We start from the raw sequence: 21,255 nt of genomic DNA on the forward strand, positions 1-21,255 counted from the left end.
AAAAAAGAACAGTGATCATTGGATAAAACGTGGGGAACTCCAACCTTTGCAAAAGTCTTTGGAGCAATACTAAGAAATTATTATAATGGCCAGAGGAGAATAGGAACAAGCTGGGCACAAAAGTGAAAGCAAGAGAGAATTTAAGAGTGAGTTATAAAAGGTTAAATACTAGAAAGGTCAAGGAAGATAAGGAAGGATAGAAATTTGGCAATATGGAAATTAATTACTAGTTAGTGACCTTTGCAACAGTAATTTCAGGGTAATAGTGAGAGCAAATGCAATACTACAGAGGGTTAAAGAATGAATGGAAAATGAGGAAAGCATCAGGTTTTTAGGTTAAGGACCGTGACAGTAACATCACAGATCCTTCCTTAATAAATACACGTTGAATCAATGATTTGATGTGCAAGGCCAGGTACCGAATGAGCGCTATGCTCCTGTTCAGTTCAGTACAATCAGATTATGTTAGGGGATGCATGGCTAGAGAGAATTCTGGAGGAGAAAGAACTTTTCCATGACCCTCTTAGGGTCCTTCGCTGAGCCTAAAAATCAAACTGACAAAGACAGATTAAAGGAGGAAAGCATATTTATTTTAATATGTTTTACATGACATGGGAGATTTCATATGGAAATAAAGACTCAAAGAAATGCTTAAGCCTAAGTGTTTTTATACTAGGTTTGATAGAGTGGAAAGTCATGAAAAATGACAGGAAAAAAGGGTATGAGTGAAGGGTAGCGAACGGGGAAATTTAGCAAGGCCTATTCATTCAGATTCTTCTTTGCTTCCCTCTGACTTCAGAGACAGAAATGCTCCTTCTAAAATCATGTTTTGGAAGAGTATTAACTGACATGAGAAAATGAGTAAGTGTACAGGGGTATCACACTGAGATTTTAATTTTCTTCTATTTTTGTTTCCATGTTTTCCAAGTTTAACAATTAACAGATCTATTTTCTAATTAGAAACCTTGGTTTTTAAAGTATGTTGGATATCATTGCTGAGAAAATTTTATGGTTTTCTAATTTTCAGAGCTTATGGTGATCCATTGTGTGCTGTCTGGAAGCCACCGTTTGGCACAGCAGCAAGGAAAAATGAGAGGATGACAAGTCTGCAATTATAACCTGACCAGTGGAGCTTGTTACATGAACATTTAGTAACACTGTAAATACTAGCAACATTTTCTGTATATTTGTTCTTAAGAGACATTTGCTTGAAAACACAAACATTGAGGATTTTTACATGATTTATTTAATAATAAACCAATTAAAGATACAAAAACGTTTAGAGGATTCCAAAATTTAAATTTTTGTTTAAATACAAATTCACTCTGTAATATGAAAACATATAACATCAGACCTCTAAACATAATGATTTTTTTCATCTACAAAAATTTCTCCTTTGCTGTGCTAGAAAATTTGCAGAAAACAATTTTTCTTGTGAAATTAAATGTACATTATTTACAGTTGAAAAAGTAATCTAAAAGCTATTTCATTTCAGAGACTTAGATATATATGTATATTATCTTTGTATGCAACCCCCCCACTCCCAATAAAAAATGATCCAAAATATAAAGCAATTATGCTTTTATAGAAACTGACTACTCAGCCAGATTAGCCCAAGGCTTGGTTGCTTTCTGGGCCCTTAAGAAAGAGCTCTGACTCTTTCAGAATGGCAGTATATCGTTTAGCAGTCGGCAACGTAAGTTTACTAATGGACCACGGTGCACAGTGGCCTGAAGAGTTAATGAACAAAGTATTTAGGAAGAATTCAGATTCAGAGCAGATCTTACAGGTAACAGAAGAATGAATTTTGTAGGGCCACTTATTTTTCTGTAATATGTTAGCTATATTTACATTAAGAAATATGTGATAATGTTTTAGTTGATTTAACTTTAAAATACAGGAGCTAGAAACTTCAAATTTAGAACCAGAAAGCAAACTGGAGATCATCAAGTCTAATCCAATGCATCCCCCCCTTCCTTTTTTGAGAGAACTGAGGCCCAAAAAGATCCAGTGGCTTTGCCCAGTTATACAACCAAGCCAGCAGGAGAGCCACTCGTAGGCTGATGCTTTTGTACTCTCCTGCTTCTGAAGTAACGTTCAGCCATATCATGGACATTTTCCAATTTTTCATGTTATTTTTTACATATTCATAGTTCCTTATACAGTGCAATCAACTAAAGTCAATCTAAGTGAAATCATAATTTTAACAAAGTAGAAAATAGGTGTCTTGCATCTGGAAGAGTCAAGACTTTCACTTACACAAATGGAATGAAAATAGTTCCTACATAAATTTCCTGTTGCCTTATATTGACGTACTGTATTTACAAAAGAATCAGAAAAGCTAATACCATGTAAAATTAAAAAAGAAACGTTAAAAATGCTTATGATATAGCAACTGAAAAAAAATCGGAAAAGAAGGTCTTCATAGTATAAAATGCCTGTTCCTTCACAATTGAATTCTGAAACATTTGGAGAACAAAGAGAAGCACTTGGGTTCCCTCCCTCATCCAACAAAGTCAACATTAACTCTAAATTAATATTTTTAACAATTAACTACAAAATTAGGAACATTTGTAGAATTTCTCTGAGAATCAGTCAGATAGTCTGCAGACAACTGACAAGGTTCAATTAAAAAACAATCATCCATAATTCCTTTGGTATATTAATTAAAAAGAGTTGGGTTCCAGCAATTCATTTTGTTTCATAGCTACCTGAGAGACAAATCCGTTGGAATTGGATACCACCATCACATAAGGCTGCGGCTGCGGCTCAGTTTTCTCACTGTCTTCTTTCCAATTATCTTCAGCTTCCTTTTTCACCGCTTCCTGCGTAAGAGTTTTTGTTTCTTGAGCTTTGATAACTGAAGTGATGACAGTGCCAGGTGGGTGAGCAACGAGTTGTGAACTTCGAGGAGAAAAGGTCACCACGGGGGTCGCAGCACTGAAGGACGGAGATGAAGCCACGGTGACCGTGCCATTGCTGATGGACTGCACATTGCTGGTAAGGACCTGCTGCACATGTGCAGGGCTCAGGACAATGGAAGGAGGGGAGCCCGGCTTTTGGGACTGCAGCATGACGTTTTCTTTCAGTACTGTCATGGACTGTGATGACGGAATGGCTTGTAAAATAAATTTCTGAGACCCCGCACCTGAAGATGGATCCGTGCTGGCTATCACTGTTGTGATTGGCACAGTCTGGAGTGTTACTGTATGCAAATGCTGATTCCCAGGAGACACAACCACTGGAACTTGGGCAGGAGCCTGTATAGTCCTATTGAGATGATGAAATAACAGAAAATCAGCATATTCTAGAATTATTTGAAACTTTAACATTTGACAAGTCGTTTTGACAAAATAGAGGAGTCATACATTTGAAATGCTGCTTCCCATATCTTCGACACAGCAAAAACATCAAACCAGACCCTGTCTCATAGGGAATGCCCGAAACAAAACTCTCAAGCTATTAACTCTGATACTATCTGATGGGGCGAAGAAAGTCTGTGCAAAGTGCCACATTAATGCATATAGGGAAGCAATTTTGTTTGAAAGGAGGAGGATATCAAAATGCTTGGCAAAGAAGTTAGGTATGAGCTGCTTGAAAGAAAATTGGGAATTTTAAAACAAATGTATTGGATTCACACTCATTATTTTTAATACTTGAGGGACAATGCTCATCCACAATTACCAAACTTTATAGGATTGTAATTGTTTTCAACCTCTTTTTCTATATATAGAAGAAAAATTCTCAATTAACTAAAATAAAAAAACACCTCAGTCTTAAATGTATATGTGACAGAACTATCAGAAGAAATTTGGTTTTTTTTAGAAGAAATTTAATAGTTCACAGTTCATATCATATTACATAAAGTAAATCACAAATAAATTTAATTCATGATGATTCTTTAGGCTGGCAGAGAGAGCAAAAAAAAAAAAGGGCAAGCTTTGGCAAAATAAACAGAAGCATGTTTTAGCAGTTTTCTCAGCTCAAATAATCTTCACAAATTTTAGCCATAAAGCTACAATTTAACATAAAATCTTTTAATGTAAACCCAGTTTATGTAAGGTTGTTAATCCCAGTTATTAAAGAGATACATAAATGATATTGTGAGTCGATCCAATTTTAAAAGTTCACTGCTGTGAAAATTACAGTTATGGCCATTGTTAATATAAAATAAATGCAGCTGAAAAAACTCAACATCTGGATCTCAACTGTGTTTCCTCTGAATTCTGTAAAGCTATTTTACAAAAAAAATAGATGATTCCTACGTCAAATGATTAACAGCTAGATTGGCCCCCATAATCTGAATGTTAATCACTGCACATAGATTATTATAGGCAAATTTTAGTAAGTTATAGTTATGTGGCCTGTCACATATGTGAGAAGTGAAACTCTGGAGAAAAGAAATGGGCTAAGTGGAAATATGAAAGAAAATTCAGTGCAACTTAAGAGAAACTCAAAGCAAGTGGAAAGACACAGGATGACCAGAGCCTACCCATTATGATAGGATTCTGATTTCCAAGTTCAGATTCCAGCCAAGTTGTCACTGTGAGGATCAGTCTAGAGCAGGATATTAGCAGCTCTTTTGAAGGACAGAGCTAGAAAAGAGTACGAGTTGGGTAATGAAGATTTTTAATAGGTGGGCAGGGGATGACTAGAAATAAAGGCCAGATTTACTGATATTATTGGTCAAGCAAGGAAGAGTTGGAAGAATACAGAATAACTTTGGGAGTCAGGCAGCTTTTCCAAAATATACTGTGCCTCCTTTCTCCCCTCTGCCGACCTGAATCAGGATATCTTGGGTGGAATCTGAGCCTGGGTATGGTACCTGACCCTGCAGCCAGAGATCATTTCTTAAATAAAGGGCTTCCCATGACAAGAGTTCCTGTACATGTATATACAGATAAAACAGTACACATGGTATATAGTAAGCACACTGATTGTATCTAGGAATATGTACAGTCTTGTCACCCGGTAAGTACTATTACCCCCATTTTACACATAAAGAATTAATGCACAAAGAGGGTGAACAGCTAGCATAAGGTGACCAGTTAGATAAGAAAAGAGGCCATCTGACTGCAAGGCCTCTGCTTAAACATTACAACACACTGCCACTTCTTCAGTCCTAAATAACTTCAGCTAAAGATGAATATTATCTATTATATCTTTAAACTGTGGGCAATTACCAACCTTTAATACACAACTCCACCTTCCTCTTTTCCTCCCCCAGGTGTGGCACAAGCAATAATGTACTTGGAAATTTTCCATATTGCTAATCAGGGCTACCACTAGACTTTCAATGCTTTTGTTCAAGCCAGAAAAAGACCACCTTTTCTCAAAACACCTGACTGCCATCTGCCAGAAAATACATATACTCATCTATAATATCTACAATGTAAATATACTGGCTTATTTGAACATATTCTAAAATAATTTTCGCTAATAAAAAATTCAGAGATTAAAGGTAAAATATTATGCAGCCTTTTCCCAACCACAGAAATTTTAAATTATTTTTGTCTTAGTTAATGATTAAACAGTCAGTTGTGTCTGGTGATGTTATATAACAAAGGTTATAGTATAGTTTACTTTATAAAAATTTCCTAAGCTGCTTGTAACCAGTGGTATAATACTGGAAATTTAAAATACCTCAAACTGGGGCGCCTGGGTGGCTCAGTTGGTTAAGCGACTGCCTTCAGCTCAGGTCATGATCCTGGAGTCCCAGGATCGAGCCCTGCATCGGGCTCCCTGCTCAGTGGGGAGTCTGCTTCTCCTTCTGACCCTCCCCCCTCTCATGCTCTCTCTATCTCATTCTCTCTCTCAAATAAATAAATAAATAAAATCTTTTAAAAAATAAAAAAAAATACCTCAAACTTTCTGAGACTAAAAAAGATATACACTATAACATTTAGTTTTTACTGCATATCTACTCAGATGTCAAGAATGTCATTTAACTGTTACAATCACCTGTAAAGTTAAGTATTATCTTTATTTTACAGATGAGGAAACAGACTCAGAATAGTTAGTTAATCCAATTCAATGTTACATCTAATAATTGACAAGGTTGGATGGCTGGAAAGTTATGCCTACATTCTTCCTACTCCATTACTTTGCTTTTAAGATAACATTATACATTTTTAGAGGCTAATTTACTCAAAAGACCCTAAGACAAACTATTAGTGCTTGAATAAATATTGTAGAGAAAGAAGTTATGCTAGGTAGGTATATGGACTTGCAAGTCTACCAAGGGACAATTTTAGGAAAAAAATTGACCAGAGGCTTACAATTTCATTATAGTTGTTTCTTTAAATAACATGAAGCCAGAGTCAAAATCAAAATTTGTAAAAATTGAGCACATATACCATAAATCAATTAAGAAAAGCTTAATAGATTTCCACATAGACACATGCAATTATGTGAGAATAAAAGGAGGAGCAAAGGAAAAATTGAGAAAAGAAAAAACATGTTGCTACCTCATTGTAAAATAACTGGTAATTCATGAGAGTTAAGTGAATCAGCAGGCAGGGCGGCAAATCATTAAGCTCACTGCTTTGGACTAAACTGCTTGCATTAAAACACTGTCTCCACCACTTACTAGATGTGACCAGGCTCCTTGGCCTCTCCTTGCCTTGGTTTCCTCATCTGTAAAATAGGAATAATATTACCTATATCTCATTGATCTGTGAGGATATTAGACATTAATATATGGAAAAGTGTATGAAATACAGAGAGTGCTTTGAAAGTGTCAGTTCTTGTTGTTACATTAATTTAATAATCTAATTTTAAGTCATATATATTCCATCTTCTCTTAGCTACAGAAAAAAAATCTTTAAATGGTCTTTGATTTTATTAATAAGTAGTTATAAAGATAAGAAAAATATAGCCAAAGTACTGTTACTTTTCTTAGGAGTGATAATATGGTTACTTAGGGTAATCTCTCTATTCTTAAGAGCTGTATGTTGAAATGTTTAGGAGTGAAATGTCGTAAGGATGTCAACTTACTTGACAAATAGCCAAACAGAAAAAAGGGTATAAATAAATACAGAGCAAAAACAAATAAGGCAAAACACTATCAACTGTGAATCCAGGAGGATGTAAATAGGTGTTCATTGTACTATTTCAATCTGTTGATATTTTGAAAATTTTCATAATGAAAAGTTGGGGTAATTATAAAAAATCCAAAAAAATAAATTGCTAAGCAAGTAATGAAAAATGATTCTAGTAATACATTAAAATTTCAGAGTAATATGTACAATTTGCTTGAAATTTATTTAACACTTTTTCTTTCTTTCTATATAATGGAAGGGAATACCAGCAAAACCCGAGTCATTATATTCAGCAGCTGTTAGTCTTCAAAGAGTATTATTATTCATTAACTTTCACCTTTCCACATCTAATAATTTCAGGGAATAAAATGCATTCCATAAAAGGTTTAACTGCTTTAAAATAAGTAGGATTTTTGGGAGATACAAATAAAAGGTACAGCCAAAAGAGAGAATTTTTTTAAAAGCCAAAGGAATGATGACGAATGTGTGTATATACATACACATAAATATAAAATGATTTTTTCAAGTTTTGAAAAGTTAAATTTTGTTATTTCATTATATAAGCAGTCCACTTAGAGAACTCATTGCTCTGAGAGGAGATACAGAATGAATATATAAACTACTTCAAAATAAGTTCTATAAATCTGAAGGGATGTTATGTGTCAGACACTAGGTTAAAGTGGTAGGAGAAGGACAATGAATAAAATGTGGCTCCTACAGATTTAAACATATAGGAGGAGATGAGCATGAAAGTCAACCGCAACACCTGGCTCATTGACCAGACTGCGGTGCACCCAAGCAGTAAGCCTGAGCTAGAAGGCAAGGAAGGAATCACGAGCAGAGTGAGGGCTGGTGCAGAAGCTCCAGAAATTTGACTGCACTCTGTGTGCAACACAGATCTAACCACAGCTGCAAGAAGGTAATGTAGCAAAGCTGTTACTAGGAGTCTTACATAGGTTGGACCAAAGAGAAAAAAATAATAGAGGCAGGAAGCAGGCAGGGAGTCCACAGAATAATCCAGAATAATCAGGGACCTCGGAAATGAAAATTCTGAAAAGTACACCAAAAGACAGTTTGCAAATCAGGGATAGGGAGTGTATTATAGTGTTTTAATATCTGGCACTGAGTATCATTCAGCAGTTGACATTCAGAGTAATACTGCATCCAATACAGTATCACAATTGAATACCTTTCAGAGCTAGAGGTATGTGGGGTTTTTTATGGGGGGGGAGGGCCCGGTATTTGTTTTTATTCTCAAGGTATAAAAAGCAAATTGATTACAGATGCTAAAAAATAACTGAATCACTCCAAGAAGGGGATCCTAGTGATTAGCTGTGGCCATGTACTGTTTCCTATCAACACAAATACACACAATGATAAGATGACAAAGAGCCTAGAAACCACTGAGAGGAATCACATCCAATGAGATACTCAGTCATCACACATAACCAATAATTGACCTAGAGGAAAATAAAATATTAAAAGACAAATAGATAAGTACTCCTTTAATAACAGTTAAAGATTTATCATTCCTAATTAAAATGGGGAAAATGTAATCTTTATACTCATTGCAAGTCAATTTTCATGATGCCAAAAGTTTATATGGGCCATACAAGGAAGACTGGAACTTCTAACTCTGCCTTGATTCTGGGTAATGTTTCTTACCTCAAGATCAACTCAACAAAAATCCAGCATTTATATTCTCGAATATACGAATGTAAGACTAAAGTCACCTAATGAAAGCAATCAAAGAATCATTTTTATTGGATTTGGAAGGGTTCCTATATTTTATCATAATTCATATTCTGGAAACTCATGATAGTAGAAAAAGAAAAAAAAATACTGCAAATGTCCATCTAATTTTCTGCCTTCCTCCTTTTCCTCCATTCTATATCGGCGAGACCAGTCCCAAATTCTGCAAAAGACCAGTCTAAAGCTGATAAGGTTTCCTTGGCCAATTTGTTGTTTCATATCTTTCCTGGGGCTCTGAGGCAAATTTGATTTGATTGCTAAAAAACTATTCCTCCAATTTCTGCCACTCTAAAAGCCTGAAAAAGTGGACCTTAGATTCTTGGCCTCCCTACCTCTTTGGACTTTAGAACTGTTCCGTGATAGGATCTTCCCAAGGAATAATGTTATTTCTTGGAACTCACTACATTCCAGAAGGTCACAATATGTCAATTTATGTGGAATTTTTACAGCTTCTGACTTTGGAAAAAAGATCTGAAACCATTCGCTGTATTTTCTAATATGTGGATCCCTTCTTGTATGGATCAATCGAATTATACAAAGGTAGAGTGGACAATATTTAAATGGATAGAACAACATCAGGTAATGACAAAGTTAAAAATAAGGAATCACTGATACAATCAGCTGCTGAAAACAATCTGCTGAACAAGATCTCTCTGGCTTAAAAATCAATGTAATTTTTATTTTCACTTCTGAATCCTGACCCAGAGTCATCAACGAGTAATGACTCTGGTCAGAAACATCACATAATGACACGCATCGATAAGTTTAGTTTTCTCACCTAATACTCTGAACGGAAGAATGTAACGTTTCGTCCTGCACGCTGCTGGCTCCGCCTGCTTCTCCTTCTGGGACGGCTTGTACTGGCTGTACGACATGAATAGTCCGGAAGAGCTGGGTGGGGTACGGAGACTGTGTGGGCTGCACTGTCCTCAGGACTTCGGACGGCTGTGCGACTTCCACAGGATCTTTGGGTTTTGCAGCTTTAGAATTCCCTGGTTTGAGAACTGTAGTGGCTCCTCCTTTCATCCCTGGACTTGAAGATACTCTCGACCTGCTTGCTTGGTTTCTACTTGAAGTGGTTGTTGAAGCCAGTGATGGATCTGAAGACTCTATGCTGGAACCTGGATCCTCATCATCTATATAAATAAGATCTTTTGGCATTTCCTTAAACTGATACACCAAGCGTTGACCTTCTACTTTTGCCAGAATACCCCTTTGGTAATAGTACCTATTCAAAGCAGACAATTTTATCAATATTTTATTCAGTTAAACATAAATTAAAATTATGTTCAACAAAACTGAAGTTCTTTAATCATAAACAAAAGTTTAAAGTTGGCAACAAGTGGGAGAAGAATTTCAATGAAGGGCAGTTATTTTGTATAAAATGGTATAATTAAACACATTATTTTCTAAATAAATGTAAAACACACATACTCACAGCTAAAGAAAAATCCTTATTATCAACTAAACCTAAAACCAATTCTGACGAGGGGATTGTTGATAAAATACGTGGATTATCCTAGTCATTCACTTTTCTTCCTTCATCTCCCCTTCTTCCAACTTGCTGGAATAATCAAATCCACTACAAACCTCAAGAGTTTATTTCCCTTCCATAGTTTATTATAATGTCCTTACCAGTTTAAATTTGATTCAGTAAATCTGATTCAGTTTTCCATATAAAATTTAATGATGTACAAATAGAAGTGACTCAAATTTTGTCATTGATTTTAATTAGATCAAGAATCTAAAAAGTGTGAGTTAAAAAAACAAACACACACAAACTGTAACTAAATAGTTCTGGTTTAAGAAGGTTATCAAGTTATCAGATGACTGCTACTTCTAATAACTCTTTCTCAAACAGATGCATATCTCGAAGAATAACCTGGATCACAGAAAAACACACTAAAAGTGAGCTTAGGAATAAAATGATAACCTGCCCAGTTCAAAATGTACACAATGCCTAATATTATTCTTGAAGCATTTATTCCAACATAATACAGATCATACCTGAGATTTACGTTTAAAAAATGCACCCTCTTATTAAGTACCTGCATTACCCCTACATGTTAATTTTGTGCTGAATTCGAGTTTAACAGCTCAAAACATAGGAGCCCTTGGTCAATTTATAACTCCTGATGAGAGTTTACATTTTCTAATCCCTTTACAAGTAAAATATCTGTTGTTTGCATGAACATTTTTTTTTTTTGAAGAAAAACATTTTCCCAGATCAGAATAGGACTTCAATTTAAATATGTACTGATTTCTAGAAGTAGCGTGGTCTTAGCACTTCGATAATAAAATTCACCATTTTTGTAATCCTCTACCTTTTTAGAAGTTACCTAACTTTTTAGTATTTAGGAAACAATATTCTTAACACAATGAACTACAAAAACTTCATGTACCTGAGAGCTCTTCCCATGGTCTCGTAATTCATGTCAGGCTTGTTTTTGTGCTTCCCCCACAACCTGGATACTGCTTTAGAATCTACCAGTTTAAAAATGCCTTTTTCTCGCTGGGTCCATTTGATATATTTAGGACAAGTAGCTTTGTCCTGGAGCAGTGCCAGTAAAAACTCCCAGAGATAAATTGTGTTTCCTAAAACAAAAGCAATTTGTTTGACCAAAATTTCATTGGAAAAGAGAAAAATTAAACACAACTAAAAGCCTTGTAAGTTCCCTCTATAGTTATACAAAAATATTACATAATTTGCTTAGCACTGGTGATAATTTTTAGGGTGTAATATAGGTCTTTTTATTCATCCCATATGAGATGTCTGGACAGAGCGATATTGGCAATTAGATTTATGATGACTTGAAAATAAAGCATTTTGAGATGATGAAGCACTTTTCCTACCTCTTTCAGAACTATTACATAAAAGAGCCAGTGAACAAATGTTGTACGAAACCTCTCAATAGTTGTTCTCTTTATAGCAGAGCCAGTAGCTCGGCCTTAACATTCTTCTTCAAATTCGGGCAGCGGTTATGAAAACAGCGGACCTCCAAAACAATGTTATAAAGTGTCTACAAACTGAAAAGCTAACCTGGCTGAACTCTTCCAAAAGGCCCAATATTAAAGGATGGATTCTTTTGACAGGTACATAAGAAAAATCTCTTAAATGGGTTTCTTGGGCTCCATTATTACCAGTGTCTTTACAGAAAGTGCCAACTGTACCTTATAAGCATTTGGCAGCAAGAAGATCCATTTCAGTAAGTCAAGAGAGCTGGTAGATTTTACTTATGATATGTAGATATTTTAAAGCAATCTAAATGTTATTTGACCTGTAAGTATTGTAAGGAAATTATCGTACTTACCCTTACCATCTTTGTTTTTCTTCTTCACAGATATGTTTGGCGTAGTGGCCGGGGAATCTGGTCGTGGAGGTTTTGTTTTTCTCCCTGAAAACAGAACAGCTCTGCATAAGGATTTGCCATCAAAAGTGAGAGAAATGGACAATTTAGCTGTTTATAAATGCTATTTGGTCATTTATCCTAAATTTCAAATGCCAAATACTTTATACACATACACAATATCACACATACTGGTTTCCTAAAATACTATTTACTCAAAAGGAAAAGAACTTCAGTGAAAATTTATCGTTAATGTAGGTTAGATCACAAACATTTTTACGTAGGAAATGACACATCCGCTCATTTATAAAAATGAGGTTAAGTTTAAAACATTGTGAGGTAACAAAACTGACAGGGCTTTCTTAAAATTTGGGGGGTTATTCTTGATGTTGGTAAGACTTGGGCTCAAAAAATAAGCCATATAGGTTTATCTGTTGGTTAGATAAACTTTTTACAGTAGGAGAAATCAATTTTTAGTTTTTCTCCCATCTGCATACAGGTAGCTCTCTAATACTGGAAACTTCCCAAAACTCTAGAGATACAAAAATGCATGAGGCAAAATTTTGGTGAACTACATAGTCAGTTTTTATTTTCCCATGTATTTTGAAAACTCTCATTTTCTAGACTTCTTTTAATTCACAGCAAAACAAACTTTATAGTTATGTATCATTCAATCTCTAAGTCCACTTCAACAGTGCTAACTGTAGTTTGTGCAGCCTTAGGTTGGGTGAACCAACTATTCTAAAGCTTTGTGATCTTCTTTTGCCATTTATCTAGAAGCACAACTTGATGGCAATTTTGCCTAGGATTTATGTTGAGATGATCATGCTATCTGAACAGACTACCATTCTGTACATGAAAGAAATGAAAATTAAGTATAAACGGATACCTTAGTATATTTTACCCCATCATTCTTTTTTTTTTTTTTTTACTAAGTAATCTCTATGCCCAATGTGGGGCTCAAACTCAAGACCCAAGATCAAGAGTCTCATGTTCTACCACCTGAGCCGGCCAGGTGCCCCTTTATCCCAATATTCTTGAGGCTGACTCTAGCTGGTCTAGATCACAAGGTTGAATTCTGGGTTAGGATAATATAAGGCAATAACTTAGAAGAACAGAATTCTAGAGCTAAAGTCACAAGGTTAGTAACAACACATCCCCAAACCGAATAGGAAAACCTTTCTGAAGTTAGGGTGAATAAGAATCAGGGAGAAGCGGATCAAAAGGTCTCTCTTCAGGCCCCTCTTAATGTATAAATATGGAACCCAGGCAGCCAGGTACTTCACTTCCATCACTGCAGACATCTGCAGAGAACCATTCATGAGGCAGATACTTCTGGGTGACTATGTTAATGATAACAAATATTAGGAGCAAAGACTTCCGTTAGCTCCTATCCCTCCTACCATCTTATTTTATGCCTTCTATTTACCTACTTTTCCTGGAAGATAACATCATTTTCTTCTTCACACTGTTTTCACCACTAGTTTTAGTCAAGACAGAGACAGTTGGTAAACCTACCTAATATCCATCCTTTCCATCATCTTCCTTACCATTCAAGGTGGCATGGCTTCATGTGAGTTCTATGTGAGTTGGGTATAGGATTTTTGGTTGACAGTTCTTCTCAATACTTTGAAGATACCCAACACTTTCAGCCTCTACTGGGAGCTTCTAAGCTGCCAATCTAAAAATCAATCCTCTTCAAGTAATGTAGTTTCTCCCTAGTTTGTTAGTTTCATCTTTCTTTTTTTTTTTTTTTTTTGGGGGGGGGGGGGGGGGGGCGGTGTTTTGCATTTTTACTATAATGTATTTAGGCTTGGATTTCTCTGATAGTTATAGTACTCAGGATTCACCATGCTGAGATTTATGTCACTTTGGAAAACTCTCAGTCATTATCTTGGAATACTGCCTCTTCCTCACTCTACATATTCTCTTTCTGGAGCTTTGATTAAACATGCAGACCTTTTCATTCTATCCTCACATCTCAAACTCTTTCATATTTTTTATTCTGTATCAGGTCTATATTGGAGCTCACTAATTCTCTTTTAAACAGTGACTAATCTGCTGTTTAACCCATATGTTATGTGTTCTATTTGGTTCCTTATCACATCAGTCTTCCACTATTAAGTAGGATGTTAGTCCTTCACTTTAAAAATAGCTTTACTGGGCACCTGGGTAGCTCATAGGTTAAGCCACTGCCTTCGGCTCAGGTCATGATCCCAGGGTCCTGGAATCGAGTCCCACATCAGGCTCCCTGCTCTGCAGGGAACCTGCTTCTCCCTCTCCCACTCCCCCTGCTTGTGTTCCCTCTCTTGCTGTGTCTCTCTCTGTCAAATAAATAAATAAAATCTTTAAAAATAAATAAAAATAGCTTTACTCAAGTATAACATACAATGAAACTGTGTATGTTTAAAATCTGTAATTTGATATCTTCCAACATAAGTACTGACCTGTGAAACCAACACTATGTTCAAAATAGTGAACGTATTCTTTACCCCCAAAAGTATTTTGTACCCCTCTGTAATCATTATACCTTTCCCACTCTGCCTGATCCAAAGGTAGCCAACTACTTACAGATTTTCTGCCATTATAGTTTGCAGTTCCCACAATTTTATATGAAGAGAAACATATATTACATATATATATATAATATGTTAAGTCTGGCTCTTTCCTTTAGCATAATTATGTTGAGATTCATCCATTTTTGTTGTATGTATCAACAGTACATTCTACTTTATTGCTGAGTGGTATTTCCTTGGATAGATATACCACAAAGTTGTTTATCCAGTCAGCAGTCGATAGACATTTGGGTTGTTTCAAGTTTTGGGTTATTGCAAATAAAACTAAAAACATTCATTCATGCAGATGTTTTTCTATAAATGTATGACTTCATCTCTTTTGGGTAAATACTGAGTAGAAGAATGGCTGGGTCCCATGGTAAGTATGCATTAAATGTTTTAAGGAACTGTCAAACTGTTTAAAAAAAAAAAAAATTTTTTTCTCCATGCAGTAAGGTGGGGTCATCATAGGGCTCACCTCATTTGTTTCCTGTTTCTCAGGATCACTTGCTTTTGTTGACTGATGTCTTATTTCAGACATTTTGTCTATATTTTCAGTTGTTTTTTTTTTTTTTAAAGATTTTATTTATTTATTTGACAGAGAGAGAGAGACAGCGAGAGCAGGAACACAAGCAGGGGGAGTGGGAGAGAGAGGAGCAGGCTTCCCGCCAAGGAGGGAATAAATAAATAAATAAATAAAATCTTTAAAAAAAAAAAGTTGGAAAACCCGATTTCTGCAAGATACACCAAATAATCTAACTTTTTAATGAATCTAATATGAAGACATATACCTTTTACTTTTTTTTTTTTTAAGATTTTTTATTTGACAGAAAGAGACACAGCAAGAGAGGGAACACAAGCAGGGGGAGTGGGAGAGGGAGAAGCAGGCTGCCCACTGAGCAGGGAGCCCGATGTGGGGCTTGATCCCAGGACCCTGGGATCATGACCTGAGCTGAAGGCAGACGCTTAACGACTGAGCCACCCAGGCGCCCCGACATATACCTTTTAATTTATGCTTTGTACCCTCACTTTTTCTTATGTAAGTTTTAACTGGTGTAGAAATATCCTTGAATAAAAATTATGTTTAGATTCCACATCAAAATCTGACTGTTTGCCCTAAACAAATTAACCACTCACCTTTTTTTCTTTTAGGTTGTTCTGGTGATGATGCTCCTGGTGAGTGTGCGTATGTCTCTTGAACCTGCTGAGTTTCCATCACTTCAGGAATCCCATCTAATGTGACGGATACATGGGTGATTGGGGCAACAACAATGTCATCTTCAGATGAACTAAATATATTATTATCTAATGGAAATAAAATCAACTAATTATAATTAACTTTGTATTATAAATCAAAATAATTTCATCAGATAATTTCCTGTTTCTATGAAAAATCTGGTCCCTTCTTATTTCCTCTGTCCAAAATTAGGCATCCTAAGTCAGACCAGGCTTGACAGGACTAATTCAATGCCCTTCTTACTTGACTGCCTATCACCAATCTACCTTGTTTCGCTTCTCCATTCTTCTCTCATTGCTGCTAAAGTTATTCTCTGACACCTAAGTCTGATTTGACCATATAATTCTTCTATACAAAACTTTCTACCCTGAAAATTATTAGAAAAATAAAACTGACCTTTAACACAGTTCATAGAGGGAAAAAAAACAATAAGAACAACCCAAACTCCACAGCCTGGCATTTGAAACTTGCACAATCTCGATCAAATCTACCTTTCCACTCTCATCTCCCACCTACGAAGAAGCTTACACTTCAGCTATACCAAAGCATTTTTATCTCAAACATTTCACTGTTTTTTTACAGATCTGTCTCCTTGGCTCAACCCATTCTCTCTACCTTAAATGCCCGTCCCTATCTCCTCTTTCCACTAAAAGCTTATTTGTCTTTTACAGCCCAGGTTAAAACATTTCTTCCATAAAGCCTGTCTCTGATATTCTCAGCCAGAGTACTCTTTTCTTCCAGAACACTTTGCTATCCCTCCCATGGCCTTTATTTTTGGCTTTTACGTAAACAACTACCTTCAAAATTAATCTGTAAACTTGAGGGAAAAAAAGAGTTATCTGTTCATTTATACATCACATTATTGCCTAATGCACTGCTGTGCATACAAAAAATACTCAACCACATCTTAAACTCATTTAGTAATAATTAATTTTATGAGTTTGACACTTTGTCTGAAAAGCTCAAAGGAGAACATGGATTTAAAAGCAGATCAATAATGCGGCAGTGAATTTTCTGCCATGAGGTGTTAGAAATTTTTTCAATGAATTTTTGCCTATTCACTGATGAATACTCATACAGATCATTAAATTATAATAGTTTGGGCCGTAAATGCCCTAATACTTTCACCAATGAAGTTATGAAAATAAATTCTGCCTAATCTGCTATTTGACAACTAAATAAATTATTTTTATTCCTAAAGGTCTCACTCCTCAATTAAAAAAAAAAAAAAGGCTTGTTTAACTGAATACTCTAGCAAAGGTGTCTCAACTAGTACTGTACCTTAAAATGCACTTGGGACACAAAACTTATCAAACATGATCTCTGGTCTCTTGGTATTTGCCATCTAACAGAGAATGATGGCAAGAATAACTTTTCCAAGTATATGAACATGAACAATCATGGCACATGACCACTCACTTATTCGTTTTTCATCCAGCATAGGGCCAGGAGAATCCATATTGAGGAGTGCCTCAGCAGCCTCGATAGTTTCAATCGTTTCATCCCCGTTAGGACAGGATGCTTCAACTACAATACATTTGAAGAAAATACGAGTTAGCTGAAAGACCTCTGTTGCTTGAAAACACACAGATTTTGATCTCTTGAACATCAATTAATACTTGGGTTTATATACATACTTTGTATCAACAGATAAAATCCATACTATTGAATATGACTATTAAATTCTTTCTTTTTTCTTGTAGGCTCTAGGTAGACCCCTCCAGCACAGAGCCCAACACAGGGCTTGAACATCACTTCCCTGAGGATCAAGACCTGAGCTGAGGTCAAGAGTGGGAATGCTTAACTGACTGAGATACCCAGGCACCCCTCTATTTCTAATTTTTTAATGCTTCTCTCCCTCTCTCTCTCTGCCCTTTCTCCCGCTCCTGCTCTCTCTCTCTAAAATACATAAATAAATCTTTAAAAAAAAAAAAAAAGGAGAAGGCACCTTGGTGGCTTAGTCAGTTAAGCATCCAACTCTTGGTTTTGGCTCAGGTCATGATCTCAGGGTCTTGAGATCGAGCCCTGCATTGGGCTCCGTGCTCAGAGCAGAGTCTGGTTGGGTTTCTCTCTCCCTCTCCCTCTGCCCCTCCCCCCTGCTCTTTCTCTCTAAAATAAATAAATGAATTTTTAAAAAATAAAAAATAAACATATTAGATATACTTCAATCCATTAGTTACTGTCCTTATTAATGCTTAAGTTGTCCCATGTTTGGCTAAAAAATATTTTGTCTTTTTTTTTTTTTTAAAGATTTTATTTGACAGAGAGAGAAACAGCAAGAGAGGGAACACAAGCAGGGGGGAGTGGGAGAGGGAGAGGCAAGGAGCCCGATGCGGGGCTTGATCCCAGGATGCTGGGATCACAACCTGAGCCGAAGGCAGACGCTTAACGACTGAGCAACCCAGGCACCCCTTGTCTTTGTTTTTTTAAAGAAGAAAATAGACCATGAGTTCATACTAGTATTTTCAATTCAAATATAGCATTACAGAATTTATTTCTAGAATTATATATTTATACCATGTATTTATATAGAATTTATAGGATTATAAAATTTTTATTTAACTTTGCAATTTAACATTTGTATACCTAATTTTACTCTATAAATCTTGGCTTCTTATGACATTAACTTCATTATTTATTTGACTTTACCCTAACATCTCTCTCATATACATACACTCACACAAGTTGTAATTATTGAAAACAGTTTAAGATTCCTTAGCAGCTTTATTTTTATTGTTTGCTTTTTAGGATATTTCCTGTTAGGAAATGCACAGCCTTAAAAGTAACTTTAGGGGCGCCTGGGTGTCTCCCTCAGTTAAGTGTCTGACCCTTGATTTTGGCTCAGGTCATGATCTCAGGGTTGTGAGTTCGAGCCCCTCAGCGGGCTCCATGCTGGGCGTGGAGCCTGCTTAGGAGCCTGCTTAAGATTCTCTTTTTCCAAAAAAAAAAAAAAAAAGATTCTCTTTTTCCCTCTCCCTTTTCCTCTCCCCCACTCACATTCTCTCTAAATAATTAATAAATAAAATCTAAAAATCACTTTCATCTTTTTTTTAAAGATATTTATTTACTTGAGAGACAGACAGTGCGAGAGAGAGAGAGTGAGCGAGCACACAGAGGGAGAAGCAGACCCCTGCTGAGCAGGGAGCCCGATGTGGGGCTCGATCCCAGGATGCTGGGGTCATGACCTGAGCCGAAGGCAGACACTTAACCAACTGAGCCACCCGGGCACCCCCCAAAAAAATCACTTTAAGTAATTCTTCTCTATATGGTTATGCCACACCTCAATAATGTAATTAGGTTCATTTGTTTTAGTGTGCTTCAATTTTTAGATTGCTCATTTTTCCTCTTTTGGACTTAGTGTTGTTTTATAATTATGTTAAATATTTACAGGGCTCCAAAGAAAAATGACAAAACAAAGTACATTTAGAAAATCCACCTTTCATCCCTGCCCCTTCCTTTTCCCTGTACAAAACCATTTTTATTAGTTTTGAGGTTCATCTTTCTATTTTTTAAATATAAACAAAGACACATATCATTTATATTCTTTTTCCTATCTTAAGTAAAAAGTAATATACTATTTATGCTACCTGACCCTTGCCTTTTTAACTTACTATACAGTAAAAATCATTCCACAGCTATATACAGAAATCATGTCACCTTTAGTATTTCAAAAATATGAGGCAAGTTAAATATGTTTAGTATCAATGTTAGTTTGTAAAACTTTGTTTATTCCATTCAGCTTCAGTGCTTAGATTGAGAAAAGCAAAATAAATGGGTTGGTCCTACATGAAACATGAAAGAAAACCAAAAAAGTGTATCTAGCTTTTAAAAACAAAGAAAATGTTAGCCCTTCAATAAATGGATGACAAAAATTTCTTTTGGCGGGGCACCTGGGTAGCTCAGATGGTTAAGCATCTGACTTCGGCTCAGGTCATGATCCCAGGGTCCTGGGATCGAGCCCCACATCGGGCTCCTGGCTCAGCGGGGAGCCTGCTTCTCCCTCTACCTCTCTCCCTGCTCATGTTCTCTCTCTCTGTCTCAAATGAATAAATAAAATCTTAAAAAAAAAAAAAATTTCTTTTGGCAATAATAAACCCCACAAGCTTTTCATACATGCATTTTAAACCTTCTTTGTAACAGATTAGCTGTGATCTAGCAATTAGTTAAAATCTATTTATACCATATACTATAATAACTTAGGGAAGTTATTATACTATAATAACTTAGGGAATAATTTATTAAATACATTTGATATTACTATAAATTACTAAAAATTGCATTTGACCTTGTAAGAACAGACAAGAATACATACGAAGAGACACATAATAGTATTATTTAAAAGAGAAGATTTACGAATGAATATAGTCATCATGGTTACCTTCTATTTGAGAAAATAGAATTTGTACCATCTCCATTAATAATTTTACTTTTAGATCTTCAAAGACTGGCAATGGAAGAAGAATCTCCACATACAAAGAAATCATGGTCAAATGACTTTCAAAAATTGTTAACACCATAACCTTTTTTCAAATGAAACTTTATGTAGAACTCTATCATATAAACAGATAAAAGTGGTATTTTACTACTATACATTTATTTTACAGGTTCAAATATATATCAAACTTGATATGAGATAAACTGATGATAAAAATGAAAGTATTGTAATGAACATGAAAATTTGGTATCAGGGCATACAGATGACACCTGCAGGCTAATATAAGCCTCAAATCCATAAAAATAGATCTTTTTATTATTGAAAATTTCAAACAAAATCAAATTATGGAACACAGTATAATGAATTCTCACATATCCATTCTCAGCATTAACCATTACCAACACAAGGTCAATCTTCTTTCATTCCTACTCCAATTACTGCCCCCAAGGTCCCCTCACACACACCCCACACCCACTCCCTGGGATTATTTTGAAGGAATCTAAGACACTCTATTTCATCTCTAAATATTTTAGCATATGTATGGTATGTTATTGTCATACCTAAAAATATTAACAATTCCTTAATATCATCTGAAGTGCTATCTAGGACTCACAGTTTATAAATTCTTTTTTCCCTATCTCTTTTCCCCCTGTAGTTTCTGAAAAGCACAACATTCTTCCCTCTCTTACTCTGAACTCAGGAGGGCTCCAGGGTTCTTTGCTTTCTTATGTCATTGCTCAAAGAAGGATGGAAGAGTTAAATAAAGGCTCAAGTTGGGAAATAAGAAAGGGGAGGGAGAAGAAATATGAAAATAGTGAATCTGGTTTTCAAGATATGGCGGCTTGTCTTCTAGACCCATTCAATACCAGTTCTATTTTCCAGGAAGGAA

General features: G+C 35.7%; 1 protein-coding gene across 7 annotated transcripts in view; it reads right to left on the minus strand.

Annotated features, from left to right (window-relative positions):
• Positions 1–619: 619 nt before the first annotated feature.
• The window catches only part of ELF1 (E74 like ETS transcription factor 1), a 104,102-nt gene continuing 83,466 nt past the window's right edge, over positions 620–21,255 (minus strand). For 6 of the 7 annotated variants that reach the window (XM_032402913.1, XM_032402910.1, XM_032402911.1 and 3 more), the window contains 6 exons: positions 17,351–17,458; positions 15,832–15,999; positions 12,104–12,187; positions 11,195–11,387; positions 9,571–10,020; positions 620–3,270 (listed from right to left, as the gene is read on the minus strand). In XM_032402913.1, coding sequence (XP_032258804.1) covers positions 2,667–3,270; positions 9,571–10,020; positions 11,195–11,387; positions 12,104–12,187; positions 15,832–15,999; positions 17,351–17,458 — 1,607 coding nt within the window. In that variant the 3' untranslated portion in view covers positions 620–2,666. The remainder of the gene's footprint in view (positions 3,271–9,570; positions 10,021–11,194; positions 11,388–12,103; positions 12,188–15,831; positions 16,000–17,350; positions 17,459–21,255) is intronic. The other variant, XM_032402914.1, reaches the window with a different exon arrangement.

The sequence above is a fragment of the Phoca vitulina genome, unplaced genomic scaffold, assembly GCF_004348235.1.
Source record: "Phoca vitulina isolate PV1807 unplaced genomic scaffold, GSC_HSeal_1.0 scaffold5, whole genome shotgun sequence".
Classification (NCBI taxonomy): domain Eukaryota; kingdom Metazoa; phylum Chordata; class Mammalia; order Carnivora; family Phocidae; genus Phoca; species Phoca vitulina.